We start from the raw sequence: 27,494 nt of genomic DNA, 5'->3' as shown, positions 1-27,494 counted from the left end.
AATGTTTGCGTTGCGCTGCGAATGGCAACCTTATAGAAGAAGCTTCAATTGCCGACAATTTTTGCGCTTGTTTCGATTGGAAAACGTGTGTAAAAGTTGTAAAACATATTTTAAGCAGACGAAAACGTTTAAATATTTGTCGCGATGGCTTTGGTTTGTGCACGTAAGTTTGAGCTGCTTGTATAGTCACTACCATTGAAACGAATAAACGTTTTCATTTACAGTTACAAACGAGGTACCCGAAACGCCTGTAATCTCGCCGCACTCGGGCGCCGTTTTCGAAAGACGCGTCATTGAGAAGTATATACTGGAGAACGGCTGCGATCCCATCAATGGCAAGGAATTGAAGCAAGAGGAACTCATTGAAATCAAGACGCCAGCCGTCGTGAAGCCAAAGCCACCAAGTGCTACGAGTATACCGGCAACGCTGAAAACCATGCAGGATGAGTGGGATGCTCTGATGATACACTCGTTCACACAGCGTCAGCAGTTGCAGACGACACGCCAGGAGCTCTCACATGCGCTCTATCAGCATGATGCCGCCTGTCGTGTTATTGCGCGCCTTAAAAAGGAGCTAACTGCAGCGCGCGAGGCGCTGGCCACTCTGAAACCTCAAGCTGGCATTGTGAATGCTCCATCGATGATTTCGGAACCAGCACTGGCTGCCGAAGCTGGTGCTGGCGGTGCTCATCAAATGGAGCAGGCCGGCATGAGTGCCGAAGTCATACAGAAACTGCAGGACAAGGCTACAGTGTTGACACAGGAGCGCAAGAAACGTGGACGCACTGTGCCCGAGGAGTTGGTAACACCGGATCAAGTGAAGAACTTCCTGACCGTTGCGTCGCATCCTGGCCTACACTCGGCTTCAGTGCCTGGTATACTGGCTCTGGACATCAACAGCGCTGATCACAGCAAGATTTTGACTGGCGGCAATGATAAGAATGCTACCGTATTCAACAAGGACACGGAACAAGTTGTGGCTATACTGAAAGGTCATACCAAAAAGATCACCAAGGTCATCTACCATCCGAATGAGGATACTGTCATCACCGGCTCACCAGACATGAACATACGCATTTGGCATGTCCCCACCTCGCAGACGCAGCTCCTGTTGCGCTGCCATGAGGGACCCGTCACTGGCCTCTCACTGCATCCCACTGGCGACTATTTGCTGTCCACCTCGTCGGACAAGCACTGGGCCTTCTCAGACATACGCACTGGACGACTTCTCACGAAGGTCATCGACACGGCTGAGGTGGGCCTGACCACGGCTCAATTTCATCCTGATGGCTTGATCTTTGGCACAGGCACCGTTGACTCGCAGGTTAAAATCTGGGATCTGAAGGAGCAAAGCAATGTAGCCAATTTCCCTGGCCATACCGGACCCATCTCGGGTATATCCTTCTCGGAGAACGGCTACTATCTGGCCACAGCTGCTGACGATGCTTGCGTCAAGCTCTGGGATTTGCGTAAACTAAAGAACTTCAAGACCATACAACTGGACGATGGCTATGAGGTTAAGGACCTGTGCTTCGATCAAAGCGGCACATATCTAGCCATTGCCGGCACGGATGTTAGGTGAGCGCTTAAACTTTATTTATAAGACTTTATATGGAAATATGTGGTTTACATATGCCATGGGCGAGTCTTCAAACCTTGTGTTTGTTACGCAACGCCTGGCGCAACCGATGATGCTTCTTAAAGTGCTCCATCCAGTTGTGCAGTCTGTTCTGTTTAACCAAAGCACGGCGAGACATCTCCTTTTGCTTGGCAATGCGTCGACGCACAGTCTGCTCCAGGCGACGCAGATCATCTGGCGGCACGGCATCCAGTTTTCGCAGCAGTTCCTGGAAAAGGATTTGAGCTATTTTAGATTGTATTTGAATATTGGGAGACAATTGAAGTTACCAATGCAAATGTTTGTATTTTCTCCACTTTGGCCAGCGTTGTGTCCTGTTCGTCCTTGTAGACAGCGGTAGCTTTTTTGGCCACAGGCGCACGCATGTCCTCCAGTGTGCGCCACTGCTTGGAGGACTTCTGTGGCAGCGTTTTGGGTGGCTCCTTCTTTGGCTGCTGCGCCTCCGGCTCGACTTTGTTTTGCATTTGCTTCAATATAACAGGCACAATGCTATTCAACTTCAAGCTCAGCTTGCTAAAGGAGAGAAAAGAATAAGATATATTCCAGATATAAATTATATTTACTACAAGAACTTACTCCTTGCAGTAGGACTGCTCGAAGTCGGCAAAAAGTTCGTGTGCGCGTTGCTGCAGTGCAGCCACACGTCGCTGCAAAAACTCTGGATCCTTGAGAAACACCACAGCACTTGCGTTACGCTGTTGTGTCTTCTCCTGTAAGACAAGGAATATTAAATCGATATATGTATATCTCTTAGAGATGTAGAACTTACGGCCTTCTCATGAAGTATGCCAACAATATGATTCAGTAGTGCGAGATGCGTAAACCTCCTATTATAATTGGAAACCTTCATGCGATTGCGCTCGTAGCCCCTGATCCATATGTCGGCATTTAAATGATTACGCTTCGCCAAGTAGGGTCGTACCACCAGTTCCATATAATCGTTCACCTGCTTCACTTGCTCCAGCCCAGCTGGATGCCTTTCGCTGATCACCATATTCACTATATGACTGGGCATCGTTAGCTTGCTGTCCGCCTGTTCCGTCTGCTGCTCGACAGTGTCATCAAAGTAGCTAATAAGCTTTAGTAAATACTGAAAGCGTCCAAAGATCTCTTGCACCTCCATTAGCACCCGCTGATGCTGCAGCTTCACCTGATTGAGCTCTTCGGCCACTTTGTTCTCTTTCAACTCCTTAAGCCTATCTTGTGCTTCGCGCATTTTCTTAAATTCAGTGGCCTTCATTTTCATTAGTGCATCCTCGGCAAACTTGCGAAACTCTTCCGATTCCTCGAACAGTTTGTTCTGATATTCCACTTCCCGTTTTTTATCCAAAAACATTTCCTGCGTGGCATAATACATGAACTTGTTTCGCGTTATCTCGCGTAGCAATAAGATGTCACTGTAAGTGGAGGAAGGATTGATTAGAACAGGATATATATATTAATGTAGATATAGATTCACATACGTTTTCATTCGAAACTTTCTGGCTAAACGCTGTAGACCTGCATCCTTGATATAGTCCGGATCTATAGTGGTGACCACGCATGGCGCACGCGGATTGGCAACTTCACCGCGCTGCAAGGAAAAACAAATTAAAAATGATTTCATAAAATTTTCAAATCTCAAGATTTCTTACCGCATTAAAGTCATCAATGCTGAGATTGATGGGCTTTGGCGCATCTGGCTCCAAATAGTCCTCGGGTCGTATATAATCTGCAAATGGGATATATTAGAGAATATATATACCACCATATATATATATATATATATATATATACTTACCTTCATATTTGCGATAAATTTTACTCTTAAACTTTTTCATTCTTTAAACTAAGCTACTTAATGACTAAGCAAGTTACTGTAGAAGTTTGTTTACTCTGTTGCTAGGGTGAAATGAAACTCTTATTGATATCGTTTCCCATCTCTTTTGCAGGGTTTACTTGTGCAAACAGTGGCAGGATCTGAAGGTATTCAATGACCACACGGCCCTCGCAACCGGCGTAAGATTTGGCAGGCATGCGCAATATATTGCCTCCACCAGCATGGATCGTACTTTGAAGTTATATGCAATCGAATAATTAAGTTGGACTGTTTAACTCTTAGACATCGGAGCTCCACATAGCCATAAGTTCAACATCTATATAAATTTATTTGTAAACATATTTAACTACTTCCTTTTGTGCGTAAACTTCAATTTCTGCGTAAATAAACCAGACTTCTTTATTTCCGATCCAAAACTGAAAGTTTTAATATTTATAAGCTACAAAACAAGATATACACTTAGGTCTAGTCGAAACCGAGGATATATTCATATATCTACGGTTCACTAGGATGCAGAGATTTGCTTGAGTGGTCTTTCCAAATACGACGCCAATGACATTGTCTTTTGCTTTAGCATACCCAGACCCACATGCTCTTTGGCATAGAGACACAATAGCACACTGGCCACCTGCATGGGTTCAATCAATAGTAAAAAAAATCAAAGTAAGCTGAGGGAGACACCCACCTGTGTGATAGCGACATGCCCACACTCGCAGTCAAGCAGTACAAAGGTTAAACGATCTTCGCGGAATGCATTACGGCCGTGCTTTTCGTAGGCAGACCAAATATTGCTCGCAATGGCTGCAGTAATACGTGCATCCTTATCTCCGTAGCCCGAGTAGGCCAGCAGAGCGCCCTCCTGACTCAGCAGTCTGCAAGAGTTACAAAAAGCTATTAAGCTTCTACAATGAGTATTTTACTGTACTTACAGGGTATTCTCTACGCCACCAGTATTAGCTTGACTTAAAACTTGCGTTAAAGCTTTAGGTTTTAGCATTTTAAATCTATTTATCTATCAAGCAAGCAAACAATTTACGCCTTGAAAAATTTAACATTCACCGTAAACGCGAACACAACATATGTTTGGTTAACAGTTTGGCGCGGCGTTTAACAGCATGCAAAGATTTAAATAACATTAATTGAAATATGAACTATGAGATATTCCAAGCTCATTTATTTCATTTGAAAATATTAAACTGCATATTACAGATTATTATCAAAGTAGTAAATTACTTGAAATTTAATAAGTGTACATTTAACTTATGAAATAAACTATTTATTCTCACAGCTTAGACATTCACCATAAATGATGACATAACATATGTTCTGTTAACAGAATGGCCCGGTGTTTAACAACGCGCAAATATTTAAACAGGAAAAAAACAAAACCAAAACAAATAATTCTGTTTCATAAATAACAAGTTGCCAGCTTTCATTCATGTGGAGAACATCGTTTCTAGTTATTCATATGACAGATTACTTGCTGTCCTCTTGAAAGCCCTATATTGTGACATCAAAGGTTTTGATAAACCATACTTATTGGCGAGCATCGCTCCCGCTTGTTAAAATGAGAGATTGCTTGACTTTAAAGTTGCACTTATAAGCCCCCCTATAATAATATGACGTCATATGTTGTGTTTGATAAATGAGGTCACGGCCTTTTTGCGCAGTTCAGAGTGTGTGTGCACTCAATACGAAGAGCAGCAGCAACAGTTTGGGTTATCAACCACCACCACCAGCAAGTCATATCTTCTTGAATGCCAATGCTTACCTGCTTTACCCTCCTTCTTTTGTTTTTAGGGTGCATTTGGCAATGCGCATGATTCAGCCTTTAGAGGACTCAATGCAGGCGCCGAATTCATGAATTGATGTCGTCACAAACTAAGTGGGTCAGCAGCGACGCAATAGATTGCAAGGGGTTGGAGAAAGGGGAGGGCAAACTACATGCGTTGCGATTAAGACGCCATAAATTATATTTTGTTACATTAAAAACGTTTATTAACTTAGAATGAACTCAAATCGTAGCCAAGTGCGGCTATAATATAAATATATATATATATATATATATATATAGATTTGTATATATATTTTATAATATCGAGCAAACTTTGTTTAAATGTTGGGCCAAGGTGCCGCAATAAAGACGAAAACCTTAAATATTAAATTAAATATAACTATATATCTAAATATTATGTACACTTTAACAAAAAATACATTGGAAGTATGCAAATTGCTTAATTGGATAGTTTCTAGAGAACATTTGCTAAAAAGCTCTCTATGATCTAATTGCCTCTTGGCACATACTTCCTCTATATATGAGATTGTTTGGTGTAGCCTTCAGGGGAAGTGGGCGGTGCAGGTGTGTTGCTTGGTGTGTGTTTGTGTGTGTGAGTGAGAGGAGCAGAGAAATACTTGAAGGAATATACTGCTATTATATATTTATAGAGTTTAAGTAAATGTTTATAGGGTATTAAATTGATTTGTGTGCGCTGGACTCTTTGTTTTATTTTGGTTTGTTATTCCGGTTATTGTTCGTAAGACTTCTCCCATCGAAATTCGCCTCCTGCCTAAACTAAACTATATTTACGTCTTATTTACATGCTAAATAAAACATGTTTCGCCTTTCCACTCGACTCTACGAAATATCAAAATACACATTATGTATATATAAATATAAATGTTTTTTCGCATTCGATCACAGCGCGCGCTCACAAAACTAAAAATATTTTTTTCTTTTCTTTTTCAACTTGCATTTGTTTTTGATTAGACTTGAACCAAAAAACGAAACATAACTCCACCACAGGGACAATCACTCACGCCATAATCTCAATTCACAACTTTATTTTGTTTGGGCAGGGATTGGGATTTAAAGCTCAATTGCTGAAGCTAGCCGATTACTGCATTTGGGATCGGGCGCGTTTCGGAATTGAGTACAACGATGTCATTATAGTCGAGCCTGGTTCACCCTTCTCTGTTAGGACGCGTTGCGGCGGCAGGCGTTCCGTAAAACTTTTGGGTATGCCAGCACTTAGCAGAGTCTTGCGGTCATACAGATCCAAATTATCATTGTAGTAGGTGATGGCATCCCAGCAGATTTCACTTAACTTTGGTATGGTCATCCACATCTTGTAGAGATCATTGCGACGCTTCAGTGTCTCCTTATCGTTGTACTCGATGCCGCCAAAGATGTACATGCAGCCGTTGCCCGAATGGGCTGCCGAGTGGAAATACAGCGCACGGGGCAAACTGGCCGTCTGTATGATGGTCCACTGTTTGGTGCGCAAGTTCAGCTTCCAGATATCAGAGAAATAGGTCGAAAAGTCGCCCTAAGCATAAGGAGATATGGAGAGAGATTAGTTATTGTTAAATTTGAGTGCTTTAACGTTTTCGTACCTGCAAGCCACCAGTGATAAAGGCCTCAATGTCGCCATTGGATGACTGGTGCTGCACACAGGAGAAGCATTTGCGGGGTCTCGGGTAGCCCTTATCGTTTTCGCTCCATGCGCCGCTGCTCCGATCCGGCAGCGTATCAAAGTAATCCCATCTATTTGCGTCCAGATTGTAGGCTGGTATACGCTGCAGATCATATACAGAATTCGAGGTGCCGCCGCCGAGCACAAAGATATGCTTGCCATCATAGACGACCTCATGTCGATAGCGTCCCTCCGGATCGTCGCGCATCTCTGGCCGGCAGATGTAGACGTTCTCCCACACCTTGGTGCGCAAATCCAAGCGATAAACATCACAGGAATAATCGAAGCCAGTCGTACCGCCAATGGTATACAAATAATGCTTATGTATGACGATGCCAGGTCCATACTGAGCCGTCGGCAGATCTCCGCTGACTTTTAAGCGTTCGACGCCAACGTTGCCATCCTTCGTGCGGTACACGTAGCAATCATTCGAACACGACTCGCCAAACGGATACCCTGTACCACCATGCGACTGAAAGTAGAGCAAAAATTCCAAATTTAGTTTATCGAAAAAACATTTAAGTCAAAGCGGAAACAAATGTAAAGAGAAACGCACGCCGCTGCGGCTGCTGCTGCATTCAATTAAGAGATAAAGCATGCAACAAAGAAGCTGCATGCTTATCAATAGCTGAGAAGCGAATAGAGGGGCAGCAAAGAGAAGCAACGAGAGTTGGGAACCCTGGAGAGCAGAGGGTGGCGATAAGCCGAAATATGTGTATGCATTATGGTATTACATGAAGGTATCTTTATGCTCTTATGATATACACATATATATACACACATACACATATGTATGTATGCATGTATGTATGTATGTATACAGTCATTGAAAGCGGGTTTCAATGTTATCTGATTAACTTTCTAATTAAAACTAATTGTACACTCGACGTTTGGGCAGTGCAACCAGCATAAAGTCGAGAAAACAAAATCTTAAATGCTGAAGAGTCTACTCGAACAAGCCTCAACAAAAGGGGCCTAATTAATGTCCAAAAGTCTACAATATACTGCCAATACAATGACTAAAGAAATGGGAATGTGTGCAGAGTTCTAAATTTGGAGAGAATCGTTCAATCAACTTACAGCTAACTGCACGCGTTGCATTTCATGCACTATAAAGAGCTTGACCTTCACAGAGCGCGAGAGAGAAGGAGAGAGAGAGAATGGGGAAGTGTGTGATACGCAACCAAAGCGAGTTCGCCTAATGCGTATATTCGCTCTGTAATGACTGTTGCTCATATGTTGTACATATGTATGTATGTATATACATATGTATGTACGTTGAGACATTTTCTTGTAGACATTGCAAGTATTGGTAATATGTATGTAATTCAGATAGATACACAAATATATATAGTTAGGGCTAGGCTTTACTACACATATGTATGTATGTATATTCTTTTTTGCAGAGATTTTCTTAAAGCTCGGACTAGGCAGTCTCTACTGTAAGACTGGTTGAACTGACGAAACCTATTTGCCCTTTATAAATCAACCAAGTTTTTGTTATATAAATAAAAAACATACATGCATATACATACATACATACATAGTAAAACTATATATCTATTATAATTAGGCCCCTCTCTTATTTTTGATTGTCTCTCCACTGTTAGTGCACAACGAAAATTGAATTTGGGCCACTTAAGTGCCCAGGTGAATGCTGGTGGGGATGCTGAAGTTGAATTATACGGTAAACCTAGTAAAAGTCACAGCCACAAGACAATCAGACGCCATAGAAATATATGTACGTACACACATACATACATACATACAAATATACGTTAAAAAACCACGTCAAAAGAAAAAGCGCGCGCAAGCCACAGCCTCTTGAAGTGGAGCCAAATGCTTGAAGGGGGAGGGGCTTTTCATAGTAGCCGTGGAGGGGGATGGGGGGGGGGGGGGGGCAGTAGGAAAACCTGGTAAACAAGTTGTTGCATGCAGCAACAGCAGCAGCAGTAGCATAAACAACAACTGCGTAGTTGCCAAGAGGGATGAGCTACAGGCGTTGGGCATGCGCATAAAAGAGATAGCAACATAAGCAGCGGACAGCGCGCAGCTGTTTGGCTTTTATTACATGTTCATATGTATGTGTGTATTTTGTATTTTGTTAATGGTGGGGGCGGGGGACAATCGAATGTTTAGAATGCATAAACAAAGCGAGAGCGGATAAGCAAAAGCGAGCCAAGCAAGCAAGGCAGACAGTGGACTAGCAACGTGTAGCGTTGTGTGTCGGGCGTGGCATTGAGCCCAGGCTGAGGCAGCGACAATGGCAGAGACTAACGTTGATGTCGACGTCGACGTCGATCGGATCGGCGCCCAGCGATGCGACGAATGCAAATTATGTCGCACGATAACGATTACGACTACGACCACGATTATGTTTTGCTGCTTGCTTTTGTGCCAAACTAAAACAAGTTTAGCGTGAGCGCGACAAGGGCGCTGGGCGCTGGGCGATGTGTGTGTGGGGGGCGAAATGCCACCACTAACACCAACAGATGTGTTAGTTTTTATAAATTCACAAACACAAACACACACACACAAAGCTTCATCTATTTTTATACACTGCACCCATTGGAAATGAATAATTCGCAGTTATACGTATGTAGGTAAACATGCAATATAAACTGACATGCAAGACTGAAAGAGCAACTGTTAGTCGACTTAGAAACTTGTGCTCTCTCTCACTCTCTCTCTCTCCTCCTGTCTATTTGAATCTCTGCGGCACATATGTAGGCACAAATAAAACATTTGTATTGCGATACTCACAATAAGCACATCGTTGTGAATGGCAAGCGCATTGGAAGCGAGCTCTGTGGGCATATTGCTGGCGTTGTCCGCATTCAGTTCCAGTGTCCAGTGATTTGTGGCGAAATTGTAGCTCCAGAGCTCCTGGAAGAGCAGACACCTGCCGCGCCGGGCGGCCGTCAGTGCACTGCGCGGATTATAGCCACCAAGCGAATAGAGGTGCGATTTCGATGCAATAATACGATGGCCACTGCGTCCCAGCGGAAAGCCACCAATGCAATGCTTATCCTTAAACTGGCACTTGATCAAACGCGCTGGCTGGAAGCTGTACATTGGTCGCGTCGACTGTGGTATAATGGGCTCAAACGGTCCCAGGCCGACGTTCGATGTGGTTGTTGACATTTCACTTTCATCGTTTGATGTGGTCCAATCGTTATCGGAATACATTTCCTCCAATTCGGGATCAGACTCATCTTCGTCGCTGACATCGTTCTCGTCGTCATCAACATCGCCCTCCTCGTCATCAATATCGATTTCGTCGTCAGCATCCTCGTTCTCTACATCGCTAGCATCCATTGGCTCGTCTGCAATAATTGCATTGATTATGGCATTCTGATCCACTTGCTGTTCCTGTTGATGTTGTTCTGGCGCTTCAGGCGCCTCGTCTTGGATTTCCTGTTCCATTACGTTGTTATTGTTATTATTGTTATTGTTATGGAGCTGGGGCTGCTCCTGGCGATTGATCGCTCGGCGACACCAATTATTGAGTAGCTTGGCGACAAATACAACGAATGTCCAAGTCCAAGTATGACGCAGCGTGTGTAAAATGATGCACTTGAGTTTGTATAGATTGAATATGTGCATAACAATTTGTATTACAACCTTAATTCAATAACGAACAATTTTTTATTATAATATTTATACTATGACACTCGCTCGGCTGTTGATCAATGAAAATAACTAAATTTTGACTGAAAATTTTTGTTCCTTATTGGGGGAGCCTAAAAACAGAAATCGACCACGACGACCTGCACAGCTGGCTGGGGCTCTCTTTCTCTCTCTCTCTCTCTCTCACTCACTTTCTATCTCTCTTTATTACTTTGCTGATGCTATTGTTGTTGTTGTCGTTGCTGTCATGTTGACGTTTTGCTCTCACTCGCGCTCACACATGTTACGTTATGTATATATAGGTATGTCAGTATGTATTTTTGTATGATTGTGAATATTGAAAAATTACGCACTACCCAAACACACAATTTTTTACTATATATTTGTAAAAATCTCCAGGCAGATTGTGCTAAGAAGATCCTTAATATAGTTAGTTCGCTCTTTTTGTTCTGTTGTTGATGTTATTGCACATATGATTATGCTTAGGCACTGCACACACACGACATTTCAGCTGCAGTTCAAGTAACACAATAAACCCAAAATATATCGAAAGACAGATTGCGTTCTAAATTTGACCCCAAAAATACCAACATATTGATATTATAGTCAAAAAGCTGCTAACTTGTTTTTTAATGTTCACACAATGTTATTTGCTCCTGATATGATGGCTCATAGGTTTCTACAGAAGTTCCTACAGTATTAACAAAAACAATAAATAATAAACAATTAATTACGTTATACTTAATTTATAAACATAAATGTAACAATATACTGTGTAATTTATTCTGATAACTCGATAGTTTAGCATTAGGTAATGAACTAGCTCAATAGCTTATTCAAATTAACAGATAGCTACAATAGACAATATATATACTCAAAAAAATGTATATTAAATGGTGATGGTATTGCAAAGACCTAAGATGTTTTATTTATTACAAATGGTAGATTATACTTTAGATTTTTTCTTTCGCATTTTTTGTTATTACAAAACAATAACTAGGATCGTTACTGATTGTTATGAACACTTATCGATAGCAGGAATCTAATTTTATTTGTAAGGGTGCTCACGAGCTGTTAGTTAACATTAAAGTAACAGACGTTTCGGCGTATAAAGTGTGCTAGTGCTTTTCGAGTTAGATTAGTTTTGCTTTAAATCGAAAACACGCAAGATGATGTTCTATCACAGAATTTCTAAACTTTGATATCTATAAATTCGGATGTGGTTTATTACGAATTCACAGTTGTCTGACCACGAGGTCGTCGGGTGTCGTCCTATCCAAGCCAACTCGCTTAGTATAAATAGTCGACAATAAAAGGAAAATTGGCACATTGAATTGTTTCTGTAATGCCCGCGTCTTTTCTGAACCATTAGACATGCCCAACAGCACAATATTCAGAGGATTTCTAACTGTCAACAAGTAACAGCGGTAATAAAGCAAATTCAACTAAATTTATTGACTGAAACAAGAACGCAATTGCTTCATTCTATACGAAAAAAATTTGTACGTATTGCGATGATTTTGCAGTCCACAGAGGCCATCTGCACTCTAACCTAAAAGCACGTGTACTCAAACGGTGAGCGTGCAAGTGAGAGAGAAAGTGAAGAGTACGGTGGAAAGTACAGCAAGGATTCACACTCACTTGGATTCATTTGACGTGAACAGCTGTTGCTGTTGCGCCCTTTCAGCATGGCAACAACAGCCGACCAAGTGATGGCACCTGCCCTGGTCCCGACCACCAATGGACAACAATCGAAGCTGAGTGTCGGACCTATATTGCAACCGAACGGCACGACCTTAAACTCAGAATCCAATCCAAAAAAGAAAAAAGAGCAGAAACAGCATCAATCGGAGAGCATCGTAAAAGCACCTTCTCTCAAGCTAAATGAAATGTCCAATCTAAAAACGAAATTGGGATCTGTGCCCAGCGCAAAGGAAACTCGGGTCTATAAAATTGTCCTAACTGGCGGTAAGTGAAAACCTTTATATGTACATATGTATATATAAATATTTTCTGTATCTGTGGCTGTATCTGTTTGTTTACTATATGTGCACATATAAATATGTATGTCAAGGTCGCCAGGACCCTGCTGTTGGGGTAGTTTCTTTCAATTCGCCTGCGCAGCTACCCACACCATAGAGTCAAAAGTTGCTTCACTTTTTTAAAATTTCAATTAGCGGTTTCATTTTTTTAATATGTTAATGCAGCGATTTATTAAACTAGTTTATGGCTTCTGTGTGTTCTACCGGGGTTTTTTTTCCTTCTTTTTACAATTTACATATGTTAATCTCGACTTCACAAAAGCGCGCCAAAAAAAACCCCGTTTGTAGTGCCACGAGAGCAAAAACAGTTATCAAAAAAAAATTGGCGCGTGGGGCGATCAATCAATTAATTTGGCTCATAATAGTTTTGATTAAACATACTTACATTATATAGGTATAAAGGTGATTGTTTACTTATACATATATATGGCCTCGCTCGTATCATTTTTTTTGTCTAATAAAATACAAAAAATAAATAGTGAAAACTTTTAAGCTAACGAACAGCTGTTTATTTAAAAAAAAAAACCGCTTACGTCAAATGTGAAATAACGTTAACTTATCTGGTAAAAAAAGTACCAGCTTTAGACAATCTTCAAAAGCTCTATTGCAAAACATTTAATAAAACAGAAGACATTAAATAGTCGACATTCAAAATTTCAGATACATTTACGTAAATATGAACTATTTGATAATTGAAGTTAACTATCGATAGCAACACAAAGATAGCTCCCGCTCATATTGTTTATGTAAATGTAAATCTGTTTGCAGTCTTAAGCCTGGCTGTACGCAATATCGATAGCTGAAAAGATAGACGAGAATTGTTTAAATTAGTTCAAATTGTAATCGATATTTAAGTCCTTTCTTTATGTAAATTTATACATTTTATAGTTAAACTTGTCGACAGGGTTCAAGACTCATCAATGAGTCCAATTCGCAATCTGTATCGCCCAGAAATTCCTATAGTTCAAATCAATTGAAATTTACATTTAATTTCCTCATCGCTGCGCACAGGCGACAGATGCAACAATTTTAATTGTACAGTCAGGGCCAGTCAGTCTAGGCAATAATAATTGAGACGAAAGCTTTTCAAGTGCATTAATTCACGTTTTTTGTTGTTAATATTATTTTATTCGACAGGTCCATGCGGTGGAAAAACCACTGGCCAGAGTCGTCTATGCACGTTCTTTGAGAATCTGGGATGGAAGGTGAGTTTCGGTCAGCTAGAAATTAAAATTTTTTTAGCTATAAGGCTAAATACTAAACAAAAAAAAAAAAAAAAAAAAAAAACGTATATACTGGGCTTTTACCTGCGGCAGTTGTAAGTACTGTTTAATGGTATACATATATAAAAAACAAAAACACATATATATATATATATATTATATATGTGTTTCGTTGTTATCATGCTATGAAAATAATGCTTTAGCAATTGCAAAAAAAAGGTTTAAAAATCTATAAAAAAAAAAAAAAATACGAAATCGCTACCGAAACAAAGCAATGAGCATGTTAAATATTTTCAGGTATTCCGCGTGCCTGAAACGGCTACAGTTCTACTCAGGTAAATGCATCAATCAACACAAACGAACCAAAACAAAAAAAAAATAAAATAAATTATTTAGATAAAAAAAAATAAATAATGTAAAAGAATACAGGCAGAGTGGAATAGCTGAATAGTCCAAACGGCAGTTATATGAGCGCACTCTCAAATATCTTTGAAATAGATATATTTATGACCGTGTCTGTTCGAGCTGTCCCCCTTTGCTTATATTTATTTGTTTGTGCGGCATTCAAGAAGTAAATGATTTGATTTGATTGCGTTCCTTAACTATTGTCTTGCATAAAATATACGTATATAGTACAATACTAAAATATATAATACAAAAATATATATATTCACTATAATCTCTATCTCAAACTTCCCTTTCTTTGAAACTTCTCTCTTTTAAATAAACAAAAAAATAAATAAATTTAAAAAATAACATCAAATTTCATGTAGCCTTTACACGAGTAGTGTCTATTCTTGAGACATCAAAGATTTTAGTTTACTCATCCTTCTATTTATCTCTTTTATCTCTCCCCTTTACTAAAAACTCTAGCGGAGGCGTCAAGTTCTCAGATCTAACCGAAGATGAGGGTAAGTTCTAATAGAAGAAACGAGCAGATTCGAGACTTTACCTTTGCAAGCATATTCCATATCTAAAAAAAACCAACAAAACTCTCACAAACAAACTTTTAATCTGTAATACAAGTCTAAAGACATTGCTAGATTTAGATAAGTTTAGCTTTTGCTATTTTGACTTTTAAGATATTTATGTGGTCATATAATGAGAACTCGAGAATTTTCAATGTCTGCATTTGTCTTTTGGGAGAATTGTCAAGTTCGTTTTTTTGAGCACAAAAATAAAACAAAAATATTTACTTGAAAAGCACAGAGGAACACATGCGACTATATGCTTTATATCTATATATATTTATATGTATGTATATGTATATGTATATGTTTGTATATGCATATATATTTATATATCTATATACATTGAGTCTTATATCTGTGTTTATATTTGTGTACAGCCTCCCACAAAGCGTATTTCTTGAATATCTACAGCAACAGCGACTAGCTTAGCTGCCAACAAGAAAGTATATACTCTATAACATAGAGATAACATATAGAGAATATAGTCTATACAGAGAATATAATTTCTATACTCTATAATATATGCTGTATAACTTATAAGCAATATAGTCACATTTTCCATAGATAATTTACTATACATATTATACATGCTCGATGTACTATACAGTCTATATACTCTATGTGTGCTATATAGTATATGTCCTAAATACGAGGTAGTCTCTGTACTCTATATGTTTTTCGTTTTTGTTGTCAATTTGTGGGCATCACTGTCCGCCCCCTTTTTGAATGTCACGTCTTCAGTAAAGGTTCGTTTATGTAATTTGCTTCAACGTTATTCAAAAGAGACAAAGGAAAATGTATATATATATATATATATATATATATATATATATATATATATATATATATATATATAAATATATATATATATATATATATATATATATATATATATATATATATATATATATAAATATATATATATATATAATCGTGTACCTCAAATAGTCGATAAATAATGTCCATGAATCCTTAAGAATTTGCGTGTCTAGATGTCGTTTGTATACCGATTTCCAAAACTAATTTGTCAATTGCGTACTTAAGTGGGACGGGACTTTTTTTTCGTATACTCTGTAAAAGACGCAAACTAGTAAAGATTTGCTATAGAGGTCTATAGAGACTGGCCGTATTCTTATATAGTGCTGTTTAGCTTATGAAAGTTAAGTTCAAGGAGCTATTAGAGAATGAACATTAACACTTTTAAAATATTTCTGTATTAAGATGTATAGAATCAATATAGGTTATACTAAGTATCCAGGATACGATTGCTAGTTTTCTATATTCATAGTTTTCTATATTGCGTATAAGCAAACTATAATAAAACTATATGTATTACTTCTATATATTTGCATATATAATAGAAGACTTTCGAATATCTATAATAGAGTTAAAGCGAACAGGGTATCTTCCCAGTCAAGCACCGCCAGCTAACTCAATCGTTTTTGTTGCTTGCAGTACCAAGCAACAACGTAAGCTCTTAATGAGTTAATGGCCTGACTTATAAAGTTATAAATAAATAAATAAAAAAATATAAGAAGTATTAATCTGCTTTTGGTCACGAGTGCAGAAATCACTTGACAAGCGATCGAAATGTTTATATAATACATTTTTAGACTATGCACAGGATTGGATTGTTGGCTTAAATAAATATATTATTTTTTGCTTTTTTTTTTTTTATTATTATTATTATTAATTTTGATATCGCGACATTCTATCGCAAACACCAAAAAACACCCGCACACAGACCCGCTCACGCCAAGCACCTTCGTTCACAAAGAGCTGCCTTTTGCTGCACCGGAGCACAGCATGATCGATCTGACTGCATCCTGTCCACGTTGCCTGGCCAATGCTGCCTCCAAACCCTATGTCAACGAAGGTGAGAGACAAAGAGAACACAAATGTTTTTTGTTCGCTAAAAAATTCTACTCTGTTGCTCTGTCAATATCAAGTGCTTGTGTGTGCGCCTGTGTGTGCGTGTTATCTTGACAACATTACTATCTTAAACAGATTTGTTGTCTATGTATATATATATACATATATATGTATATATATCACCTGTCTGGTCCGATCAACTATATCTTTAGTTGCGTTTGCAAGCAATTCTTGTTGATTTGACATCTTTTTTCCCCTCTAATGTTTATTGATTTTTGTTCTAATAAATGGAGCTTATGTAAACATTCTCATGACGTCTTTATATACACACATCACATCTCATATCATATCAAAATATTGTATAAATATATAAAACATTTGATATGATACATTTTCATGTTTATTTGTACTGCTTTGAGCTGTGTTTGTTCTCTAACAAAACCGTCAACTAATGTCTCTCTAATGTCTTTTATATATGTATATAAGTATATACATATATCATCTATAGTATATGTATAGCTTTTTTCACTTTTACAGTTTTTGAAACACAGCATTTTCGTGCGAATTTTTAAATAGGACATTTATATTTAGACGCACATCTAGTACGTAGATTTCTGCTTAGATGAAATATATGCATATTTATATATCTAGAGAACACGCTGCTTTTGTGGCCAGTTTTAGCTTCTGACTAGCACGTGCCTCTGAATAAGCGCCCATAAAATAGTTTTAATGGCTAAACCATTTTTATCGCTGAGCTGAATAAATTAGAAAAAATTAGAAATTAAATTAGAAATCTCTATACAATATAAAGTAACTGCCTTTGGCTAGCTGAAAAAATGCTTGCGAGAGTACCCCTAATATATTTATGTACGTGCATGCATACGCAGGCAGAAAGAGTGTAAAAGCCCATTTAATAAACGTTAATTGCAGCTGTTAAACGAGTAAACTAAAAACAACTCAGCGTGATCGACTAAAAGATACCCTGTATTACCTTTGGGCCAAAAAAAAAAAAAACGATACAGAAAGTACGGGCTGTTAGTAGTAAATATAAAGAAAGTATTTGACTTTTATTTGTATATAATTTACTAGGTAAAGCTATGCCCAAAATATTCTTAAATGTACGGTAGTTTGTTATGGACTTCTTATCTAATGCAAGAAAATTAAAACAAATATCGATATATTAAAACAAATTTGAGTTGCGTATATGGGAAAATATCTAGCCAATTTCTAAGACTTGCGAGATTGAATTGAACGAAGAGATAGCAAAGCAGGCGGACGAGAAGAAGAAGAAAGACGGTCGCACAGATAAGCAGGCAATTTGGATGGAAGAATATACAAACAAATAGACTATCAGACGGATAGATAAGTGGGGAGACGGATGGATGGACGGACGGACGAGTATAGATAGTGTCAAACGGATAGATGGGCGGGCAGATGGACGCACAGACAGTTAAGTGAATAAATAGACCAGAGCCATATTAACAGATCTAAACAAACTCGCATATTGTTGATCCTAATCAATACAGCCGACTGCGTGTTGCATTATATTCCAGGGTATGCAAAAACAATAGACGTCAGTATAGCTTTTTTTTTTGGCCTAGGCCACCTGCTTTATTTCCCAGTTGCGCAGCAATTTTCATTTACGAATCAATTATCCAATATACTAACTCATATACATATATCTAGTACCTACACAGAGTCAAATCCCTATCAAAAATGGAATATACAGTCAACAGCATCACGTGCCAAAAAAAAGTAGAGACGATATACTACATTTGTATATGGCCACCATTCATAGCAGATATCTCTCTTGCTCACTTACACGCCTTCTCTCTCTCTCATTCTCTTCACATTTGGGCGTTAATCAATGGGTTTATTCAGTTTTGAGCTTGACTATAAATCAGAGTCGCAGATTCAGATACTTCTGGTTCTAGTCAGCATTTAGTTTATTTATTTTTTCTTTCGCTTTTTTTTTTTTTTTTTTTTTTGATTGCTTAAATTGATAGCCAAATGAATTTGTTTATCAATTCAATTCTATTTGGACGTTAGCCATCAACTTTGCATATGCTTTGCACTTTTATTGGTTATTCAAATGTAACCAAGCTAATTATATAATTATATATGTAGCGCCAAAGAAACTAGTTTCCAAAATAAAAAAAATTAAAGAAAAGAATTCTAAAGAAATTTAGAATAGCTTAGGCTATGGCGTAGTATAATGAGTCGCTATATGTATGTACGTATATTTGTATAAATATACACATATATATATCTATGAGTACTACCATTTGTATTTGGCTATTTACATCAGTTGCTTATATCATCGTTTGCTAATTGAATTAGCTGAAAACAAAAGCAAAATTGCACGAAAAACCAAACGCCCACCCGATGCCCCCCATTTTCCGTTTGTTTTGTTTCATTCAAGCAGTCCATGCTCATCAATGCTATCGATTGATTTCGTTCTGTTCCGCATTATGCATGCAACGTTCCCAGGTCAAGTTCAATGCAAAAGGAATCTGACTTTTCAATGTCACTTCACGAACGAGCGCAACAAGTGTCAACTGAGAGGGGGCGTGGCAATGATATTGTTTTATCTCGATTGTTTAATACCCTCTGACTTATGCTTGGTAACAGTATATTCATAGTGAATTACTCATTTTATATGGTATCTATAACATTGTGAGTCACGTGGTAATGATAGTGCATGACTCTGTATTTATATATATATATATATGACCTACCATTGGGGTGTATATGCTGACTGAGAAGCTGCAAAAGTGTGCATGCTTTATTTGTATTATGTACGTGTGAGACATTTCTTTTTCAAGGTCGAGATGTTTTATATACTACGCTTTATTGCTATTTATTTCTAGCCCTCTAAATAGCTTTTCACAATTTACTGTAAATAGGAAATGCATAGACATACATATACACAGATATATATATATATATATATATATATATATATATATATATATATATATATATACATTTGATATAGATATATATATTACTGTAAATAGGAAATGCATAGGCATACCTATATAGAGACATATATAGTAAATCTGTATGTAATAAAGGAGAAATCTAAGAAATCTATCTAAATATGAAATCTTTGGTTTTTTTTTAGAGCAGTCCATTAAGAAGTTTTTAAAATAAGTTTTAGATCTAAAAATACAAAAATATTTGAAAATAACAGCCTGATTTTTAACGCTTAAGAGGAAATGTAGATTTTTAGCTTTATTTATTCAATATACTCTAATGAAATTGGGTGTAATACAATAGTATACCATAAGTAAAACTCATTGTGCACAGTAATTACCTCTGCATAATCTTGGCTTACTCATGGTTGATGATGATGAGTTGTAGGCAAATTATGTCATTGAACGTATTTTATTCAATACATACTATAAATATATATATATATATGAATAATCGCACGATGATCGCATAACACACAGAATTTTACGCAATATACAGCACGGTCCAGTTGTTTAGTAACAGTTACAAGGCCTTGGCATTGAGTTGGTTCTCTGTTTACTTAAAGGGGAGTGAACTTTATTATATTTTGACACACTTATCCACACACACTTACACACATACACCAACACACATTCAATTAGTGTTATATTATATATATTGAATCGCTATCAGCCTCAAACAGATGAGAGCATTGTGTTATTTATTGCGCTGCTGTTGCTTGAAATTCATTTAATTGCTCACTCAATTGGTTACTGGAATCGTTAGAACTGACTCCCAACCTACTACTTACTTCCCACTCTCACCTCAACTCCTTTTGTTTTAACTGTCTCTCCTCACTGAAGTTGCTTGCAAATGAATTCCCTCTACTTGGGATGCCCTTACTCAAAACCCTTTCTTCTTTCACTCTCTATTTCAGCTTATAAGTTTCAGGAGAACTTGATCCGTACTATGGTGCAAATTGAGAATACCTATTTTGAGCTGGGTAATTCGAGCACGCGCAACTGTTTGATCATCTGCGATCGTGGCGTTATGGATGCCAGTGCATGTAAGTGGGCGAAACCCAATCAAAATTTCCTTAAATATACTTCAACTCACGCTTCTTTTGCTCCTCTCAGATATCCGCAAGGATAAATGGGAGGAAATGATGGCAAGCAATCAATGGAATCCAGTTGAGATGCGCGACAATCGCTATAATCAAATCTTGCATCTGGTCTCAGCTGCCAATGGCGCTGAGGACTTCTACTCCACAGAGGTGAGGAACTCATTTGCACTCTAATTGATAAGTTTGTACTCTTTCCCTTTCGCCCAACTTTGATCAATAAAAAATGTGTTTGTTTTTAAATTAAAGAAGAGAAAGCGCATTTACCAGGTATAAACTGATTAAAGCCCATTGAGTATATGTTGACAGCTGCTTGAGAATCGCTATGAATTAAGCTAGATGTGGAAAGCTTTAATTTAGCAATTGTTTAAAGGGAATGAAGAGCTTACATATAAGCTAAGCTCATGTGCTATCAAAGCCTTTATAGCATAGTTAGTCACTGTTTCTATGGAGCTCACTAGCTATATCTAGTGCAATACTCATCATATTCGTGTTATTAAAAAAAAAAAAGTCTGGCTTCACTTCCTCATATCTAAAATTGTAAGTGCTTGACACTTAAGATTAAATAAGTTGTTAGGTGTTCTCCTAAAGCTTTCATGTTTATTGATCAATCTGAAGCTAGGTATTTGGCTAGAGAATTTAGTGCTTGTTAAAGTCGTACATCTAGAAAAAAAGATTTAAAGATTTCTCTCTAAGCTCTACTAAAATAAACTTTAAGCAAATACCCATCTACATATGCTAATCTCTAAAACTTCTTTCAGGATCACGCCTGTCGCTCTGAGGGCGTTGAGCTGGCCCGTGAGCTGGATTACAAGTCGGCGGCTGCCTGGGTGGGCCATCCCTATTTCGATGTGATAGACAATTCCACCAATTTTGAGACGAAAATGAATCGCATGATTGAATCCGTGTGCCAAAAGCTGGGCATCGATACGCGCGATCGTTTGCAAGCTACCTCAAGGAAGCTCAAATTCTTGGGTCAGTATTTCGCAAAGAATTCCTCTTATGACTTGCATAAACTGATTACAATTGGTATTACGATTTTAGTTAAGGGCTTGCCGCCTGATAGCGTATTCCCGGCGTTCCAGGACTTCGACGTTGAGCATCGTTATCTACTGTCGGGTGGACCCAATGTACAGGCGCGTCTGCGCAAACGCGGCCAGAATGGTCACTGGAGCTATATACATACGCAGCGTCGTCCCGATGTGAATAACCGGGAGCGCATTGAGGTCAAGACTCAGCTAACGCATCGTGACTACATAAATTTGCTGGCCCAGAAAGATGAGGCGCACTTTACCATCTATAAGACGCGTCGCTGCTTTTTGATCAACAATCAATATTTCCAACTGGATATCTACAAGGAGCCATGTCATCCACGGTAGGTTTACAGACAATATCCAGTTTAGAAGATCTATTTGAGCAATGTCTTCACTTTCAATAGCTGCAAAAACTTGATACTATTGGAGACGTACTCCTCGTTGTCCGGCGATGCGCTGCAGAAATGTATGCCCACCTTTTTGAATATTGTGAAGGAGGTTACCGGCGATCCGGAATACTCAATGTTCAATCTGTCATTACGAGAGGACTGGAAAACCTGCCGGTCGACGGCGCATGGTAAGCAGCAGAAGCAACAGCCACAGCGCGAATCGCCAAAATCATCGCCGGACAAGCAACAATATCATCCGTACGACGAAAACAGTGACTAAGGCAGAGCTACTTACCAGAACTACTACTACTACTACCACTAATAGTACTACTATTACTACTACTATGACGACAGCGATCATACGCCTCAAATGCTTTTGCTGTCATCATCAAATCAAAGTCAAAGTCCAAAGAATTTGTTCTGCTAGTTGTTTGCCTTTCATTCATGTTTTGCTGTACATACGATACGCTACAATTCTTCAAATACCCAACCAACCGATCAACTTGGCTTGATGACAACTTTTCTTTAGCCTAATTATATAAATATATTTTTTTTTTTTAATTTTTTGTTGTAGCTCCTAAAAAGGGCGACACAAAGGGCGTAGCACCCAATCCAACGGTGCTCAATGGGCATTAGAAACTAGAATCTCTACTAAATATATATATATATACACACACACACACACCTATGACCACACAACCCTAACAAGCGACCATTTTACCATAATCTAATTAATAAGAGAACAATTCTATCTATATAAATATTTGTAAATTGGGCTTAAGACCTTCGTTTGGCCATCAAAATTATTCAATAATTTGTATAATAAATATCACTAATTATGATTAATTATAATTATGCCACTTTTGTTACCCTACCTCGCGCTAAATTTTCATTCGTTACTTATTTGTGTGTACTTAAAAAACACAATTGTGGATTTGCTCAATTGTGTTACCAAAGTGCAGAGTCTAGTGTAATTAAGCAGCAAATTAATCAATATATGTATATATATAAGATTGTATGTGTGCATTGATTGTACTTAATTTTTATGTTTCGTTTGCCCGCCATAACCCATACATGGCCAATAACAATATATATAAGCTGTATGTGTAAATGTAAAAGTGTATTTGTTGTTTTAGTTGTATTTCGTGTGTGTGTCTATGCAGCGATTGCTATATTTAATGCTAATGCAACAACAAAAACACTTTAAAAAATCATGTTTCCTTTGTAAACCTTTTTAGGAAAAAAAAATAAAATAAAATAAATTACCTATGAGAAGACCACCAAAAACAAAAAAGAAAAACTTCTTTTCATTTCATTTGCAATACCTTGATTTGTCTAGTCTATATAATTTAGTAAATGCTAAATAAATAGGGATCGGCATATAAAAATTTAAAATACACACTTTTGGTTGCGGTAGCGGGACTAGAGCAAATGCTGAATTGCTGTTATTCCGGTTTACTTATCCTTATTGATGCACTTAATGAGTCCATCGACAGCGCGATTAATGCGCAATAGCAACAAATAGCCCACAATGAGAGCTGGCAGACCGACAAAGGTGGCCAAGGCTTCGTAGATGAAGCGCGGCGCAAAGATCTTCCAGACCATCAAATGGCGACAGTGTATGGTACAGGCAAGCATGGCACAGAAGATCTGCAATAGAAATAGGTCAGTTTCATTTTCTTCAATTTTGGACAGTTAACACACCTTAAGGCCCTGCAGCATAAAGAACTGCGTGGCCAGCTTGAAGCCTGCACCAAGGAAAACATCCTCATACTCATACAACGCCAGCTCGCCACGTGTCATATCAAAGCCCACAGCATCGTTGGCCAAATCAGACAAAGCTGTAGCCGCTGAACTAGCTTTGGCATTGCTGCGATTGTTGGTATTGCTGTTGCTGCTGCAGCTCTTGATGAGATTGGGAAACAGAGCAAACAGCGAGAAGGTCTCTGTGCTGAGCAGCGAGTACATGCAGTAGAAGAAGATGGGCCCGCAAAAGGTGTTGAGTATGACCAGCGTGCCGGATATGAGATGAGATTGCCCCAAGGCGCTAGACCGTCCCACAAAGGCAGCGCGCCAGTCGATCTGGGATAACGTTGTCTGATGAGACGTGGCAAAGAAGCAAAAGTGCGCCAGCAGAAACCAGCCGACCACAGCGCTAAATGTGGGCTGCACGCAGCTCTCTGTAGTTATAAATTCAACATTAATTAAAGAGAAACATTAGTTAATTAATTACCACATACCAAAGCTGTTGGCTGTGCGATAGCGTAGAATGCCGTGCAAGCTCAGTAAAATAGCTCCAACGACAATGCAGACAATCAGACCGATGCTCGCACGCGGCTCGAGCAGCACAATCATCAGCATGGCAAGGAAGACGCCAAATGAGATGATGATCGATGAGTAGACGGTGGCCAGGCCATAGACAACGGGTATCTCATAGCGTTGCTCAGCATCGTCGCCTTCGTACATGCGCTTCATTTTCCGAAAGATTTCCGGCACAATGCTATCCTGCCCATTGACCGTAATTGTATTTGGATTTTTGGGCGGCAGCACAAATACCATCAGTGGCGACCAGGAGACGACCAGAATTTGCAATAGCAGCAATCCATAGATGACCAGAGCCATGGTGTCTATGTGTGTGCGTTGTATATTCTTCACGGTGCTATTGGCGAGCAGTATATGCCCGCCAGCACAAATGGAAGCGACAGTTGGTCCGTAGCGTGCCAGCAGGACATTTGCTGAATTGCCGGTCAAATTGCCACAGGAGCGCAAATACAAACGAGTCAATGTGGTGTACAAAACAATTATGACGACAGCTAGTATATAGGTCTTGCCCATCGCTGGTTTCTTCACGGAGAAGCCCGCCGTGCTGGCGCTTGCGAAATCTGCGCAATTGCCTTGCTCCTCGCGACAGCGGAAGAGCGTGTAGGCAAAGCGAATGCAGCAGATGGCCAACAAGCTGGCCAACACCAATCGTAGGGTTGTGGAGCGCAAGAGCTGCGACCATTTGAACTTGTTCTTGAAATCTAAACGTGCGCTCAACTGCAGCAGCTCGTAGACAAACAGCAGAATGATGGCCACTAGCAGATAGGACAATATCTTGGCCTCCTGTATGACAAAGCTGTTGGAGAAGAAGACGGCGACACTGGCAAAGAGCAGCAGGCGTGTTGGCATATGGCCAAAACGCTTCACATTTGCCCAATTGTTGGCAATGCTTTTCCAATGTCGAATCGTATAAAAAGCCAGCAGAACAGCGCTGAGCAGACTGGTAAAGAATATGACGCCATGTTCCTCCGTCTTGAACGAAAAGCTCTTGTAGTAGCGATAGCCAAAGACGCCAGCAGCAATGTTAATCAGAAACGTGTAGAACACTTCTTTGGGCTTAAATATTTGTGCATAACCGCCGGCATTCGAGTTGTTCACCAACAGAAAGGCAAAGAAGATGGGCAGAAAACTAAATAGCAAGCCCTGCGACATCTGCGTGGGCTCAAACTTAACCCAAATCTCGCGACAGACATTGAGGATGTCACGTAAATTGATATTTAGATCGCGCACAAACGACTTGAAGGCCGCCTCGTTGTAGATTGTTTGCACACGATGTGTGAGTAGTATAAATTCCGTTTCCAGCTTATCCATTTCCTCGACATTAAACGTGCGCTTATTCTCCATGGCATATTTGAAGAAGTAGCGATAGATTTGATGGGCATTTTGCCAGGCGTGCAGCAGCAATGTTTGAAATTTACTCAAATGTGGCACTGCAATGGCGGGCACAATATTAAAGTTGATCAGGCCGAGATTCGAATAGGGTATGGGCACGCCGAGTATGGTCGATAAAGTGGGCACCAGATCAATCTGTAAGACAAGTAGTTGGTTAGTTCTTATCGGTATGACGTGTGTGCTCAAGATAAAGTCGTGTGTGTGTCTTGTCTTATCTGGTGTTACCTGCTGCAGCAATTCGCTATCAGATCCCGAATCGTTGCTGGTATAGAATTTATGCTGCTTTGTGTAGGCAAACAGCAGCGCATTCGTTTCGTCATCAGTATCACCGCCATGATCCCCACTAGCCGTCATACCATGATCGCCCATTATCAGCAACGTGGTCTCATTATCCATGGCAGCCACGACGGAGCTACATAGATATATACATATATTGAGCACATATTGTGATATCTTTGATTTAGAAAGATTTTCTACCTTATAATATCATTCATTTCGGTTAATTTGCGCGCCATTTCATCGTGGATGGGTCCATGTTTGTGGCCACAATGATCGACGCCCAGGAAGTGTGCTATGAGCACCTGCCAATCATTGCTGGCCAGCTCCTTGGGCAGACGCTGCTTTATCTGATTGTCCACGCTATCCAAATCGAATATATCAAAGCTGGGATAGGAGTAGGCACGCTTGAAACGACGCGGGTACAGATCAGTCCATGTGCTATCGCCCAGAAAAACCAAGGGCAAATGGCTCTTGACCATCTGATCAATGATATTATCCTCATTTATCTCGGGCGAGGCAAAGTTGGAGCCAATGTCAATAAAGGTGGGCAGACTGCCTGTGGTGAGACCCTTCAAGCGTTGCAACGTAGTCGTGGGCGGATCTGCTCTAAAGCGCATTAGACGCGCATGCTCCGGCGACTGTTGCAACAGCCGATGCAGCACTTCCAATTTGTTTTCATAAGGCAACGGCGGTTCAGTGGCATTCTCTTTGTACACACCAAATTCATATTTTAATGCATCTATGACAAGCATAATAACTTTCGATTTTTGTGGAAGACATAAATTGGAGGACGTCGAGGCGTTGACATCCTTAAAGATCTCCTGCACCACCTCCGGTGTCAGGTAATATTCCTATTTACATAGAAGAAGAAGAAGAAACAAAGATTTAGTTACTCACCCAATCAATTTACAACAAATGTACACTTACATCATCGGGATTTGTGGATAGGTGGCGGCAGCTGCTTGTCTCCGTCTTGGAGACGCGCGCCAGCAGAAATCCTCGGGAAAAGAGCAGCACACCGCTGCATATCAAATAGGCGAGCCAAATGAGCACAAACAAGTATGTGTAGTTCATTGTGAGACGCCAGTACGCTTACGCTAATTACGACTATTTATTAATTTTAATTGCACTTTCAATGTGGAGCCACTTAAATACGTCAAGTGTTCTTCAGCATCCCGATTCGTACTTAATTTCATTTAGAGTTTGTCATTTCTTTCAATTTTTTCACGGCTTTTCTGTCGCTCTCTGTAAACTGTGCTGGGGAGCGTTGCCAGCTTGTTTTTTGTTGCTTAGCAGCAGCTGTTGTTAAATTTTATGCAGCCCTGGTCAAA

General features: G+C 39.3%; 6 protein-coding genes and 1 long non-coding RNA gene across 12 annotated transcripts; 3 read left to right on the top strand and 4 right to left on the bottom strand.

Annotated features, from left to right (window-relative positions):
• Nucleotides 1-2: 2 nt before the first annotated feature.
• Prp19 (pre-mRNA processing factor 19) lies at nucleotides 3-3,874 on the top strand. The gene is made up of 3 exons (XM_018010363.2): nucleotides 3-163; nucleotides 225-1,578; nucleotides 3,571-3,874. The coding sequence occupies exons 1-3, from the start codon at nucleotides 145-147 to the stop codon at nucleotides 3,713-3,715; spliced, it is 1,518 nt and encodes a 505-aa protein (XP_017865852.1). The 5' UTR covers nucleotides 3-144; the 3' UTR covers nucleotides 3,716-3,874.
• On the bottom strand, nucleotides 1,575-3,573 carry LOC108615690 (uncharacterized). Its single transcript, XM_018010364.2, has 7 exons — nucleotides 3,420-3,573; nucleotides 3,274-3,350; nucleotides 3,103-3,212; nucleotides 2,409-3,036; nucleotides 2,216-2,349; nucleotides 1,909-2,152; nucleotides 1,575-1,847 (listed from the first exon to the last, which is right to left on the bottom strand). The coding sequence occupies exons 1-7, from the start codon at nucleotides 3,457-3,459 to the stop codon at nucleotides 1,650-1,652; spliced, it is 1,431 nt and encodes a 476-aa protein (XP_017865853.1). The 5' UTR covers nucleotides 3,460-3,573; the 3' UTR covers nucleotides 1,575-1,649.
• Nucleotides 3,832-4,548, bottom strand: Lamtor2 (Late endosomal/lysosomal adaptor, MAPK and MTOR activator 2). Its single transcript, XM_018010388.2, has 3 exons — nucleotides 4,388-4,548; nucleotides 4,144-4,330; nucleotides 3,832-4,086 (listed from the first exon to the last, which is right to left on the bottom strand). The coding sequence occupies exons 1-3, from the start codon at nucleotides 4,453-4,455 to the stop codon at nucleotides 3,964-3,966; spliced, it is 378 nt and encodes a 125-aa protein (XP_017865877.1). The 5' UTR covers nucleotides 4,456-4,548; the 3' UTR covers nucleotides 3,832-3,963.
• A 112-nt stretch (nucleotides 4,549-4,660) lies between these two features.
• Nucleotides 4,661-5,632, top strand: LOC149268415 (uncharacterized). The gene is made up of 2 exons (XR_016270261.1): nucleotides 4,661-5,196; nucleotides 5,259-5,632. It is a non-coding gene; the product is annotated as an uncharacterized LOC149268415 (long non-coding RNA).
• A 650-nt stretch (nucleotides 5,633-6,282) lies between these two features.
• Nucleotides 6,283-11,090, bottom strand: slim (scruin like at the midline). The gene is made up of 3 exons (XM_018010357.2): nucleotides 9,695-11,090; nucleotides 6,852-7,403; nucleotides 6,283-6,784 (listed from the first exon to the last, which is right to left on the bottom strand). The coding sequence occupies exons 1-3, from the start codon at nucleotides 10,535-10,537 to the stop codon at nucleotides 6,353-6,355; spliced, it is 1,827 nt and encodes a 608-aa protein (XP_017865846.1). The 5' UTR covers nucleotides 10,538-11,090; the 3' UTR covers nucleotides 6,283-6,352.
• Nucleotides 11,091-12,249: 1,159 nt separating this feature from the next.
• Ttd14 (TRPL translocation defect 14) lies at nucleotides 12,250-23,022 on the top strand. 5 transcript variants are annotated; one of them, XM_089469996.1, is made up of 12 exons: nucleotides 12,250-12,529; nucleotides 13,741-13,808; nucleotides 14,124-14,161; nucleotides 14,700-14,737; nucleotides 16,542-16,673; nucleotides 20,565-20,693; nucleotides 20,764-20,900; nucleotides 20,997-21,017; nucleotides 21,509-21,722; nucleotides 21,792-22,122; nucleotides 22,186-22,358; nucleotides 22,745-23,022. In XM_089469996.1, exons 1-12 carry the CDS (start codon nucleotides 12,250-12,252, stop codon nucleotides 22,804-22,806), a joined length of 1,623 nt encoding a protein of 540 aa, XP_089326122.1. In that variant the 3' UTR covers nucleotides 22,807-23,022. The 5 variants fall into 5 exon arrangements, with proteins under 5 accessions (XP_089326122.1, XP_089326121.1, XP_089326123.1 ...); XM_089469995.1 differs by having other exon boundaries at nucleotides 22,186-23,022; XM_089469997.1 differs by lacking the exon at nucleotides 16,542-16,673 and having other exon boundaries at nucleotides 22,186-23,022.
• PIG-O (phosphatidylinositol glycan anchor biosynthesis class O) lies at nucleotides 13,204-27,429 on the bottom strand. Of its 2 annotated transcripts, XR_016270258.1 has the most exons (7): nucleotides 27,091-27,429; nucleotides 26,362-27,014; nucleotides 26,110-26,296; nucleotides 24,411-26,019; nucleotides 23,875-24,350; nucleotides 23,573-23,820; nucleotides 13,204-13,402 (listed from the first exon to the last, which is right to left on the bottom strand). XR_016270258.1 is itself a non-coding variant. In XM_018010354.2 (6 exons), exons 1-6 carry the CDS (start codon nucleotides 27,235-27,237, stop codon nucleotides 23,626-23,628), a joined length of 3,267 nt encoding a protein of 1,088 aa, XP_017865843.1. In that variant the 5' UTR covers nucleotides 27,238-27,429; the 3' UTR covers nucleotides 23,472-23,625. The 2 variants fall into 2 exon arrangements, 1 of the variants encoding a protein (XP_017865843.1); XM_018010354.2 differs by lacking the exon at nucleotides 13,204-13,402 and having other exon boundaries at nucleotides 23,472-23,820.
• Between the last annotated feature and the right edge of the window lie 65 nt (nucleotides 27,430-27,494).

This window comes from Drosophila arizonae, chromosome 5, assembly GCF_054131065.1.
Source record: "Drosophila arizonae isolate 15081-1271.41 chromosome 5, UAZ_ARI_1.0, whole genome shotgun sequence".
NCBI classification, from domain to species: Eukaryota; Metazoa; Arthropoda; class Insecta; order Diptera; family Drosophilidae; genus Drosophila; species Drosophila arizonae.
Note: the sequence above shows the minus strand (reverse complement) of the source record. Positions and strands in the feature narration are given on the sequence as shown.